General features: G+C 40.2%; 1 protein-coding gene across 1 annotated transcript; it reads right to left on the bottom strand.

The window, feature by feature from the left end:
- Window positions 1-11,862, bottom strand: rgs4 (regulator of G protein signaling 4). Its single transcript, XM_029500169.1, has 5 exons — window positions 11,729-11,862; window positions 11,371-11,493; window positions 7,377-7,441; window positions 2,262-2,425; window positions 1-1,743 (listed from the first exon to the last, which is right to left on the bottom strand). Exons 1-5 carry the CDS (start codon window positions 11,770-11,772, stop codon window positions 1,540-1,542), a joined length of 600 nt encoding a protein of 199 aa, XP_029356029.1. The 5' UTR covers window positions 11,773-11,862; the 3' UTR covers window positions 1-1,539.
- Window positions 11,863-13,115: the final 1,253 nt, after the last annotated feature.

Genomic DNA, 13,115 nt, shown 5'->3' with positions numbered 1-13,115 from the left:
AGTTAGACTTACTGTCGATATCAATGTGAATTAATAATAAAAAAAGAAAAAACTACATCACATGCAACAAGAAATCCTTACTGCAAAATTAAATTATACTTTTCCCACTGGGAGTGGGGAAATTTGTGTAAACATATTTGCACTATTTGTAGGCAAAAGTAAAGATGTTCGCACAGCACAGCCAGTTATTGCAGTGACTTTATTTGACATGTACATCAGTTACAGACATAACAATAACATTAACAATAACATAACAGACAAACATAGACATTAATATGATCCATCTGTTGCCATATGAAGTGGTAAGCAATGAGTTAGAAATTAAGATGAAATTAAGGTACCAGTGGCGGCTGGTGCTAAAATTTCTTTGGGGGCACAATTTACCTTGACATACAGAGGGGTGTAACGGTACACAGAAGTCATGGTTCAGTATGAGCTTGGTACAATGGGGAAAAAAAAGAAGGTAGAAAATAATATTTTGTTTGTTTTTATTTTGGCAAATGTGAGTATGCAACAATGGTTCATCGGTAATGACTTTTAGTGAAGCAGGTCAGTTATGCTGCAGTGAAAAAGAACTCTGTACATAAAGTGGGGGTGTAACATTTTAACAAGACCACTGTTCTTTTGTATTGTTTTTTTCTTCCTGGTTTGGGTTCAGTTTCAGGAAGAAAAACATGAACATTTCTATTGTTCTGTCTGGAATGTCAAATTGCAAAGAAAAACGTTCCTTCTTTTCAGATGTTTGATAATATACAAAATCTGGGAATGATAATTTTATTTAAAAAATAACCACACACAACACGATACTGATCGCTGATTCACTGCTGATGTTTCTAGGACGCATAGGGGACGCACACTGATGTGTCTAGTGAAGAATCTAATTCAAACCAATTAAAAGAGAGCCTCATGTAACATGCTTATCAAATGTTTGAGAGTTTACCCTGGATTCTGTTTTGCTAGTGTCCTTCACTTCAGGAAGTGAACAAAATAAAATAAAAACCATTTTAGAACCAAATAAATATTTAAAGAACATTGACTTACTATTGATAGTCACCCACAAATTGAAATAACACCATCTTTTAATAATCATTTGCATCTTAGAGCATTTTTGTTTTTTCTTTTGATTTTCATCTCTTGATTTGATAGGGGGGGGCGCCCTAGCGCCCTCGACTGACCAGCCACCACTGGTTCATACTGAATGTAAAACATCAATATGAATACATGATGATTCATTGACTGTTCTATCAAAAAAAAGTACTTGTCTGCCATGACATGTTCTTATTTCAAAATTTTATTTTGAAAATCTAGAAAACTATACTTGTAGTATAAAAGTATAAAACTCTAAATTAAATAAGTGTAACACTGATGGGTAGGTTACCCTTTCTGCTCAACTTATATTAATGTCTGTGTTCTTATCACATACAGTTAATTTTGGTCACTCAATCTTTAATAGAACTCAATACTTGAAAGATAATGACAGATTTACACTGTTTCCAATGACTGTTTAGGCAATCCCAGTTAACGGCTTTCTGTTGTCTGTCAGTCAGAATTTTTAATTTCCTTCTTTGCTGCAGTCATCTGTGTCTGGTCCCAACCTTGGATCAGTTTGGAGTTAAGAAAGCGTCTATAGGAGTCTTTCTCCATTAAGAGGTAGATTATCCTCTGAGCCTCGTTGAAACAAGATGGGCAGGAGTTCTTGATATTCTGCCTGGTCAGGTCTTTTGTTGCCCCATCTAGGTTCACCTTAAATCAATAAAAAGATGGGGTAAATAAATGGTTAATGGAATGGAAGCCAATGGAGGGGGATTAGGATATGACCTTTTTATATCCTATCCATTTGTCATCTGAAAACTCAATTCCTAAATTTGAAGGGATTTTTATGTCGTGATAAACTGGAGCTGTACACCAAATGCTCTCTTTTTACATGTTGCTTCGAATTTCCTATGATAATTATGAAACAGTTTGTAACTATTATTTTAATCCGTCAACTGATGGAATGGTCATTAGTATACATCTATTATTCATATTCAGAACCTTCTTGGTTACAATAAGTTCAAGTATTCACCTCACTAGCCAAGACTGTGCATTAGCATTAACAGCCTTAACACAAACATCTTTGAAGTCTTTTCAGCCTTTGGACTGTTTCAAGATTTTCAAGACCATCTTTGGGAGGGATCATTTGTCTTTTGCACTTTGTAGCATTGATTTAACATGGTCACACTCATTTTATACCTCATTAATGTTCAAATAAAAGAAATTACCTCATTAGGAGCGTCAACCTCAATGAATTGCTGGTAGATCTGCTTGGCTCTGGTTACCAGCTTGGAAGATGCTGTCGTCTTGTAGTCTTCGCAGGCCAACCAGAAATCCATATTCTCCTCACTGAACTCTGATCTCAGGAAGTTGGTGAAGACCGCACGACCCGCTAGCAAAGAAAGAGGGAAAGGTGTTTCTTTCTGATGTCAAGTCCAACCTCACAGACCAATGAGTGAAAGTGTAGAGGTTTGCCATTGCCTTCAAGAGTCTGGTGCACTTGCAGTTCACAGACTGCTTTAAGTTGCATTATTGTGCCTTTAGGCATCAGCCCCTACACAAAGCTGCCAAAACTACCCAATCTGAAACCTTATGGGTTTTGAATCTGCTTCCAGCTGCTCATTAGATGCTAGAAAATATGAGTATAATATTAGTATATTAGTGTGATTACCGCACATTAAATATTATGTATGAAGCTGTGCTTGAGGTCCCTGCACTGATTCAAAATTGCACATCCAAGTACAGTATTGCACATCCAAAATAGTGATGGAATGAAAGAACAGCTCAGCCCATTTTAGGCAGGATTCAACAATTATTCATGATGTGCCCCAACACGAGCTGGCAAGTGACATCACACATGCAAGTGAGCATTCCCTAAATGCCCACCACCCTGATGTAGGAGTGTGTGTGGTACCAACACAGCCACGTGACATGCTGCAGTCACCAGTGCTCCAGGCAAGTGGTGGCGAGCACCGTCTTTGCTTTTGGTGGAACCCGCCTGCCTTCAAGTGGCATTGCATTCCTGCAGTGCAAGACCGCAAGACACACAGCCACTGTAGAGTTCCATGTAGCCAGAAAGGCAGACAAAGCGATTCTGGGCATGTACAGATTTGGGGCTGGTGAAGAGGTTAGAAACACTCACAACAACACCCTCACAGCCCCCAAACCCGCCATCAACCAAAAAGGAGCTGATCGAACAGTATGCTGCGGTCTTCAGAGGACTGGGTGAGTTTCCAGGAGTACATCATATACACGTTGACTCATCTGTTCCCCATGTGATTCATGTTTGCAGAAACATACCGCTTTCGATCATGGACTCACTGAAATGCACACTGCAAGATCTAGAGAGAAGAGAGGTGATAAAACCTGTCAACGAACTGACTGAGTGGGGGAAGAGCCTCGTCGCAACAAAGAAGAAAAATATTTCACTCAGGGTGTGTTTGGACCCTCGTAACATGAACGAAGCTGTCAAACGCCAACACTACTCTATTCCTGCTCTTGAAGATGTGCGCAGCAAACTCGCAGGAAAAACCATGTAAAGGTAGGAAAACACATGTATATTGCAGACATAATGTCACAAGCCACGGCTACCAGAGATGAGCACATTGTGAGCGAAAACCCCTGTCATGAGAAAGTTGTGTACGCCATGGAGGCCACAGATGTATCGAGTAAGGAGACACTCAACCAGCTGAAAATCGCCACTGATGCAGACAGTGTATTACAAGCTGTGTGTAAGAAACATCTGGACAGCTGGCCTGCGAGAAGACACAGCCTGGACAAGAGCCTTCACAGCTACTGGCCAATGCGACACAACATCAGCATCCAGAATGGCATTGTCATGGTAGGCGATAAAATCATCATACCAAATAGCTTCACAAAAGTGATCTTGTAGAAACTCCATTTAGCTCACCAGGGAGTCCAGCGCACACAAGCCAAAGCAAGAAAAGTCCTCTATTGGCCTATTAGAGATGACAGTGGAGAAATATATTCAGTGCCAGCAATTTCAGTCACAACAGCAGAAGGAGCCGCTCATCATACATGAAGTTCCTGCGCTCCCTTGGATGAAAGTTGGGGCTGACATCTTCCAACTGAAAGGTCAGTCCTATCTGTTATTAGTGGATTATCTGACAAAATATCCTGAAGTGCTGAATTTGCCTGATTTAACTTCTCAGACAGTAATCCAGAAAATTAAGTCTGTTTTCGCCAGGCACGGGATCCCCAAAGAGCTGGTGAATGACCACGTTCCTTTTGCCAGCTATGAGATGAGGTCATTTGCAGCCTCATGGGAATTCAAGTAAACACTCTACAGCCCTGGATACCCACAGTCCAATGGACTCGCGGAGAGGACCATAAAGACTTTAAAACTGAAAAAAGCGATGCAAAGTGGCACAGATCCACATCTTGTACTGCTGTCACTGAGGAACACGCCAGTGACAGGGCTGAACGTGACACCTGTGCAACTGTTGATGGGAAGAGCTCTGCGCAGCACACTTCCATGCTCCAGTGCTTTGCTAAAGCAGTCTACCCCACAGCATGTCTACGATAGGATACAGGATTTGCAGTCATGCCAGCATCTATACCACGACCGAAATGCCAAGCCATGTCCTGCATTGGACCCAGGTACCACCGTACACATGCAGACACGGCGTGGTTGGGAGCCAGCCATGGTGACAGACCACAGACATGAGCCACCATCCTACAGCTTGCAGACTCCAGCGGGACAGGCTTTAAGGAGGAACAGGCGACATCTGAGGAGGATGCATCCAAGTCTGTTCAGAGACACTGGCTTGGATTCAGATTCAGAAGAAAAAGAGAGCACATGGAAATCCAGCCTCGCCTCTGTGTCTATTAGTCTGTTATTCAGTATAACAGTTGGGACCCACGATTCACGCAGTACTACATACAACCCCCCCCGATGCCTCTCTCTCTCTCTCTCTCCCCCACTCTCAGCACAACTGGTCGAGGCAAATGGCCACCCTCCCTGAGCCTGGTTCTGCCTGAGGAGGGAAGTTTTTCCTTGCCACTGTCGCGAAGTGCTTGCTCATCAGGGGATCTGTTGGGTCTCTTGAAATAATTTTATAAAGAGTTTGGTCTAAACCTGCTCTATATGTAAAGTGTCTTGATGTAACTTTGTTATGATTTGGCGTTATACAAATAAATCTGATTTGATTTGGTGAGTGCAGCATACAGTACCACTCACTTGCATGATTTACCAGCATTTGGCTGGTAAATGGTGTTAATTTTGTGTCCAACAGATTAAGACAACTGTAACTGTACTTGAAAAATTATTAGTTATTATTGCATCACTGGCACATGGCACAAAATTAACATATATCAATGTTTTGCTAACAAGTTGTTGGCATTCTGCTAAAGTGTGATGTTTTGCACTAATTACAATGGTTTTAATTACAACATCTTTGACTGGGTGAGGTGTAATATTTGTTCTATTATGGTCCCACTGAGCCTGCACAATAGGGGGCAAGATACTGTACCTGTATGTTCATGATGGAAGAATACAGTTTACTTTCAAGGAAAGCTTTCATTGTGTGCTTTCCTATTGCATTGCAATATCCTGTTTTAAGTGATCATATAACAACTAATCAGTGCTGATACTGTATGTTATTAGATAAAGGAGTGATAATAATACAGTTAAAGGCTTTGAATTTCTTAAATTTAGCTGTGCAATATTCTTAACAGACTGGATAGCAGCAGATGATAGAACGCTCATTACAACTAGAAGAGACATGAGACTTTTATTTTTTAAAGACTTGAGACTTGGCCAAGTCTCACGCCCAAGACTTGACTTGGGACTTGACTTGGACTTGCAAAAAAAGGCTTGTGAACATCTCTGCTTCAGACAAAGTTCAAAACCAAACTAGTTTTCTTCCGCAAGCTTCTTTCAGTCAAGCTTTCGTTCAATTCGGGACTACAGTGACAAAACTGGACAGTCTTCATCATTCAGCCATTTGCTTTGCCGCTAATGTACCTTTGTACACGCACCATTGTGATCTCTATGAACTAGTGGGCTGGCCTTCCCTTCATACGAGGCAGCTCCATTACTGGTTTCAATTTGTCTATCAGACAATCATGGGAAAGACATCACTTTATCTGTCATCTCTTCTTCACTTTGCCCAAAGTAATTATTGCACAAGGTCAAGTGAATACATCAAGCTCACAATCCTGACGAGTACCTGTACTATTTTTGACCAGAACACTTTTTGCTTTGGAACAGCAAATGATTGGAAAACTTAAAAAAAAAAAAGCCTCAAACTTTCATCTTTGACTAGTTTTAACATACCATTTTTTTCTTTCGCACACACGTGAATTTTCCCTCATATGGATTGCTTCTCTCCTCTTACCTGTTATAATTTAGTTCTCAAACCTTTTACCCAGTAAATGAAGTTCAAATAGAAACAAGAAAAAACCCTCAAATGCAGAAAAAATGTTATATGGAGAGCAAAGGATGAAAAAGTGGCTTACATTTCCAAGGGAATTCAGTATCAACGCAGTAATTTCATAATGAGCTTTTACAGTCTCCCTAAAAAAAAGGAGTCTGAATAAATCTTGCATGGCTTGAAAAGAGAGCTGGAGAACACCACTGAGACCAGGATGATGTAAACAACAGACTGGACACTGAGAACTAGGAGATGAAATCAAGTAGGCAGAGAGAAGACCTGACACAGCTGGAGGTCAGTGAAAGAGATCATGGAAGAGGGCAGGTCAGAACTCAACTGGTTCCCGCAGGGCCATTGCTCCCCTGTTGTGTCCTGATATATAGACACTCACACTGAGTGTGTAATTCTCAGAGGTCTTACAAACACACACACACACACACACACTCACAGACATATACACTTTGAGCACTGGTCAGCTTGCCATGACAGGCCAGTGACTAGTGCTTCCAGACACGTAGCAGAAAAACTGGAGCATGAGAATATATCAGTGTTTGTGTGTGAGTGTGTGTGTGTCCTTTCCTCTTTAACATCACACACGGTATTAATGTCTGCAGGATGATGATACATAATATTAAAAAAGGTGAAATAAACAACAACATTAGGAAGGAATGCAAAGGTTGAGGTGTTTTCTGACGAAATTCCCACAATTGCACATTTGTGTCACATGAGAATTGTTGTGTTTGTGTGTATCTAGGTTTTTTTGTTATGCTTTGTTTGTTTTTTTTTTATCAATCCTGAGAGTGATTCTGCTGAAGAGCTAATGAACCAAGCATCTGCCAAACGTTAACATTGGTGCTATTATAGCATCAAATTACTTTAGCGCCTTTGGTTCCAGTTAAGGATGCTTTTTCTTTTTTTATAGGTGTGAACCTGTGAATTGATACTTACTGTCACTGTTCATGAGGTGGATGAAAGACTCCTTCCATTTATTCACCTCAGTTGGAGTTGGCACCCTAAAAGAAAGACAAAGAGGTTTTCTAAATGAACTTGTAAAGGAAGTTTAAATAATACCTGGATGCATGGAAATGTTTCCAAATTAAATTACACTCCTAAACCTAAACAAATTGTGCATAAGAAATGTTCTTTTCTTCTTTTAGTGTCTATGAAGATTGTCATTTATCCATTTCATAGTTATCTAAAGAGAGTTGAGTTGAGAAGGACTGGACTTGGTTCTATATCTTTGAAGACATTTCGCTTCTCAAATGAGAGATTTCCTCAGTTCGTGCCTTCTGACTAGGTAAAGCTAGTTTGAAAGGCAATTGATGAAACTCATTCGTGGAAGACTGTTGTGTTTGCAGGCTAAACCTTTGAGTCTCCTGGGTATAGCTGAAAGGATGGCACTAGAGGTGGGAGATAGGTGGTGTTGCTGACCTCCTCTGTTGAGGGATGGTTTTCCAGTTTCACACAGATGGCTTCCTTGACCTGTTTTTCAAACCCTGTATCTTCCCTGTCAAAAATATGTACATTACTGTGCTCAAAAGAGTGTGATTTCAACTTTGACTCTAGATAGACCGTTGAGTCCAGAAGAGTTTGGTCTTCTGTGTTGTGCCATTCATTCGTGAAGGGACTGTTTTGTTTCTCCTATGTATAGGTCATTGCAGCCCGCCTTGCATTGGATGGCACACACCACATTGCTTTTTTGGTTGTGTGGTACTTAATTTTGGGGGTGAACCAGTTTCCGTCGGACTGTGTTGCTAGTTTTGAAGTGTACCAGAATGTGATGTGTGTTGCATGAGTTTCCCACCCCACCCCAGAAACAAAGAGGAGTATTATTGGTTCCTTCTGTTGCTCTTCTCTTCCTCACTCACCTGGTTGGTCCTTGTGGAACGTGTTGCAATTTTCATTAAGGTCCGACTCAGGTATTTGCAGGTTTTGAGAGCTCCACTTATGTGCTCTGTGTTGTAGAATTCCGATCACACCCAGTTTACATTCTAGTGAGTGGTAAGATTCTAAAAGTTGATATTGGTCCATGTTTGTAGGTTTCCTATAAACTGGAGTGGGAAATCTGTCTTCCCCAATTTGGACATCACAATCCAAGAAGGTCAAAGGTCTTTTCCACTGGGTTGATGTGTTCACTGAAAGCTTGCACCTCTTGTGATCCATGTGTCGTCCACATGTCCAAACCAGTGGCCCGAAAGTGTTCCTCTGAAGGAGTTAAGGGCCCTGTGTTCTACCTCTTTCATGTATAGGTTCGCCACAGTTGGCGATACTGGTGAGCCCATGTCACAAAGTCGATGGAGTTTTGAATATGATGAGCTGTTTTGCCTACTAATTGGGGTCAAAATGTTGGCTACATGCTTGGCATCATAAGTGACAGAGTTTTTGCTGCTGACAATAGGCCTGAGGGGGGGCCCATTTGTGCAAATAATGTTGTCTGGTGGGTACAGATGGAGGTAAAGTATACGGTCAATGGTTCCCCCATTCTGTAGTTTCTGTAAGCATTATATTATCTTCCTTCCCACTCGTTGGATCATGTCTCAGCCAATGTTAGTGTTGCTGAGTAATGGCATGATCTTGGCTTGGTAGTCCTTAGTGTTGAGGAAAACTGTGATCTCCCGTTTTCTGCTGGGAGGATAGTGATGTTTTCATCCTTACTCAGGGTTGCCACAGCTTTGCTTTCTTCTGTGGTGAGGTTGAAAGGATGGGGCTTTTCATTGGACAAAGCCGCTGATACCTTTAGCCTAATCAGTTCCACATCAGTTTCCATTACCCTATTCTTCCTTATCGCTGATTCTGTGGGTGTGACGAGATCAACTGTAGGTATTTGTTTTGGTGTTATGGAAAAACATCAAAACTAGACAACTTTCCTTGCATTGGGCTCCCGAAGATCCATAAAGATGGAGCTATAACACATTGCAGAAGGAGCAACCAGGTGAGTGAAGAGGAGAAGAGCAACAGAAGCAACCACATAGCCACCCCCTGTGTTTCTGGGGTCTCTGAGAAATTCAGGAGTATTTTCAGCCAACATCACATAACAGTATACTTCAAACCCAACAACCCACTCCGATAGAAATTGGTTCCTCTCAAAGACCCTGTACCACAAAACCAAAAATCTTATTATTATCTTCTTTTTAAAGCAACGTAGTGTATGTCCAATGCAAGCAGGACTGCAATGACCTATACATAGGAGAAAAAAACAGCCCCTACACAAACAAATGGAGCAACACATACATTTAAAGGAGAAGTCACATCCTTTCGAGGACAGTAATGTGCATATTTTGGACATGGGTTTGAAAGAGAGGTCAAGGAAGTCATCTGTGTGAAACTGGAAAAACTATCCCTCAACAGAGGAGGAGGTCTGCCACACCTCCTGCTTACAATGCCATCCTTTCAGCTATACCCAGGAGAAGAAGTGTAGCCTGAAAAAAACTAAGTCTGTCACAAACAACACTTGTAACGACAGTCATTTCCTACATCAGAGCTCTAACGAGCTATTAACACTCAATAGCGTTGATAACGACTCCTCAGAGGCTATATATCTAAGTTTCATCACCAGCCTATCAGACTACTTTACCTAGTCAGAAGGCACAAACTGATGGATGACAGGCGAAACATCTTCAAGGATATAGAACCAAGTCCAGCTGCTCTTGACTCAATTCTCTTTGAATCAGATTTCTTTTTTATTGAGCGTATTCCCTTTTGTGGATTACATTAACCTACTTTCATTGTCAAATTCAAATTAGGTGTTTGTTGTAGTAGCGCAACCTCCATGGAATAGATCGGCAAACAGCCACATGATTCTGCTGATATCCAAGTGAAACAAATAACTGAAAGAATTTATTTGATTATTTATCACTCATATTTCCATCTCAATAAAACAGATGTACAGTTAGATTTGATTCCTTGTGTGCAGTTCATTCTGATTCTAGCTGCATTAATTCACTAATGAATAATGACATTAATTTTAATAACATACCATCCTGTATCATCCCACATTTACACTAGAAAATGTGTAATGATGTAAATGATGGTTCCTTGAAGATTTTACTGCCTTATCAATGGTCGTAAAAATTAGAATAATTGATAGCTTCTTCCCATTTAGAAAAGAGCAATATGTGCTGGTAAATCTCCTGAATGGTGCATGTCAGAAAAGCTCTAAAGCATGTCTGTGTTATGAATGGGATGAAGGAAAAAAGCTCCTGATCAATCACAACAGGAAAATTGAATAATGATTATCTATAAATGTCTCTGAATGGGCTCCATAGCAGTGAAAGTGAGAGGTCAGGATGAATGTTGTTGATGCTAACCTGCACATGAAGAACAATAAGAGAAGAACAACAACCTGAGTCCAGAAGTAAATTAAATGTATATGTATATATTTGTATATTATATTATTATATTATACACAGCAATTACATGTAAAACTAATACCATGTGGGATATTGCACATTTTCCACATAAGACATAAGAAAGAAAAAGCAAGAAAAAGGAAATTCTGTTTTTCCCATTAAATAAAATTACTTTTCATTTATACCCACATCGCCCCTTCCTCTCTCCAGATGAAACATTGTACTGAAACCATGTTGTCTAAGCATTTTGGAGGAGACTGAAACTCCAAGTCACTGAGCCAAAAATTTGAATTCTTTTCTTAAAACTCTGAATGTTTCTGCCTCTTAAAGATAAAGACCAAATGAATGAATACAGACTTAATAAAAAAAAGGAATGTATCCCTTTATAACAAGGAAAGTGTCTTCTGAGAGGGCTGCTATCACAACCACCTTTAGTTTCTTTGCCTTGCAGCACTTCAGGATGAACATGCATGTCATGTTTTCTTCTTTCTGAGAAACGCTAATTGTGAGGAACTGAAGAATAAACCCAGACAGGAGAGGAGCATATGTGTTTACCTGTAGACATACTGAGCAAACAAATGAGTACCTCTAACCTCTTCACAGAAGCAGCAGCAGTGGCAGGAGCAGCTTTCTTCTCATGTATCTGCTTCTGATGGGTTGTTTGGGCTTCAGGCTTCTGGAGTAAGAAGCTTATTTTGTGCTTGATGTCTTTGACACTGAGGCAGACAAAAAGGCAGTAAGTGAAATGTATTTCTAGAAGACTTTGGCTTGTGTTAATAACATCCGCTTACATTTTGTTTGTATAATTTTATAACAGCCTAGTGTATCTCTCTTACAGAAAAATAGGCATTTTCAAAGAAGTGGCATGTCCACAGATCGTCCTGAAATTTTCAAATACTACATTTAACTGCAGATAGTTCTGCAAAACATGTATCATTTAAAGATTCTTACCTTTGGAGGCATGTGGCAGGAAGTGTTGCAAGTCCTTTACACATGTTAGAGATACACAATCAGCAGTGTTGTTGCTGTAAATGCAAAAAATTTGACCGTGAACAGCAGAGTTTTCAAAGCAGCGTTGTTCAGTATTAGACAGCAGACTGCAGGAGTCTCCGCCCCCCACTCGCAGAAAAGAGGGGACCAATCACGCCAAATAGGGAAAGGCAGAGAAAGAGAAGAAAAAATCTTTGAGGGAGAGAAAGAGTGATAGAAAATTAGGAGACAGGGAAGGGAAAATTTACAGCAAAATGTATCGTATGTTACCAAAACAAAAGGCGATTTCCACTGAAAGAGGGAGTCTCAAGTATCCCAGCAATTAGTGGACAAAAAACAGATACTGTAAGTCCATCAAACTGAGCTAACACTAAAATCCGGGCAGGGACGCTGCTGTAGACATAAATTTCGTTCAGTGCTTTCAAGGAGGAGAGTAGGTCATCTGTTTTCACTTTTCTCTAAATCTACAGCAGTGAAATTTACACCCCAGCAACAGTGTCCAGTGCACTTCAGTCCCAAGAGTGTGAGAGTTCTCTTATCTCTAAGTTAAAATATGCAGTGAAATAGTTTCTAAGATGTGATTTTAGAGGTTTTAGTTTGTTGTGCTGCTGTTTAGTTTCTGTTATTCTGCCTTGCTTCACAGATACAAAGGGTATGTGCAAAATAATAGTGGCACTTGTCAATAAGAGAACTTTTTTAATGACACAGCCTGATTAACATAAACATACTTCTTCTTTTATAGACTGTCTTAATTGATTTTATGGCCCAAACTTATGGATGTGTGGCCTGTTATGTTTACAGCTGTGACCACTTCCCTCATTTCAGCATAATAATAGCATCCATCAGCCTAATAAAATCAGGGAAAAGTTCTAGATTTCAGGTGCTACCACCACCATGTGTAAATGACATGTTGACATTATTATTCCAGTTCCAAACAGATCTGATAATTACTAACTTGTCAAAGCAAAGAATAACAAACCCATAGAATAATTATGAACTTAAAAGACCTTTTTAACTGCTTCAGAGCAATAGTGCAAGGTATTCCAGGTGTATAGACAGCTAGACTTTAGATGAGCTCTGTGTCAGACTCTTCAGACTCTTGCAGAGTAAAACTCTGCATCTTCCAGCATCACAATCTGTTCTGGTCTATTTCCACTTCAATGGGATTTACATCCATCCATGAGTCCAAAGACAAGCTTATCAGGGTGTTTTGTTTTTTGTTTTTTTAATTGTTTTCTCTTTTGCTCTAGTTTTATTGAGGAAGGTTTCTGTTAAAGGCAGCACAGGGGCATTGTGGTTAGCGGAGTTGCCTCAGAGCAAAAATGTCTTGGATCGATTCCTAGCCCTA

This window comes from Echeneis naucrates, chromosome 4 (assembly GCF_900963305.1).
Source record: "Echeneis naucrates chromosome 4, fEcheNa1.1, whole genome shotgun sequence".
Taxonomy (NCBI): Eukaryota; Metazoa; Chordata; class Actinopteri; order Carangiformes; family Echeneidae; genus Echeneis; species Echeneis naucrates.
This window is presented reverse-complemented; position numbering and strand designations above follow the sequence as displayed.

Excerpts from the sequence above, each read along its gene's own strand:
- rgs4 (XM_029500169.1), bottom strand. The coding sequence starts at position 11,772 with ATGTGTAAAGGACTTGCAACACTTCCTGCCACATGCCTCCAAAG. Across the intron at positions 11,494-11,728 it reads CCTGCCACATGCCTCCAAAG|TGTCAAAGACATCAAGCACA; the intron begins GTAAGAATCTTT and ends TGTCTGCCTCAG. Across the intron at positions 2,426-7,376 it reads CCACCTCATGAACAGTGACA|CGGGTCGTGCGGTCTTCACC; the intron begins GTAAGTATCAAT and ends TTTCTTTGCTAG.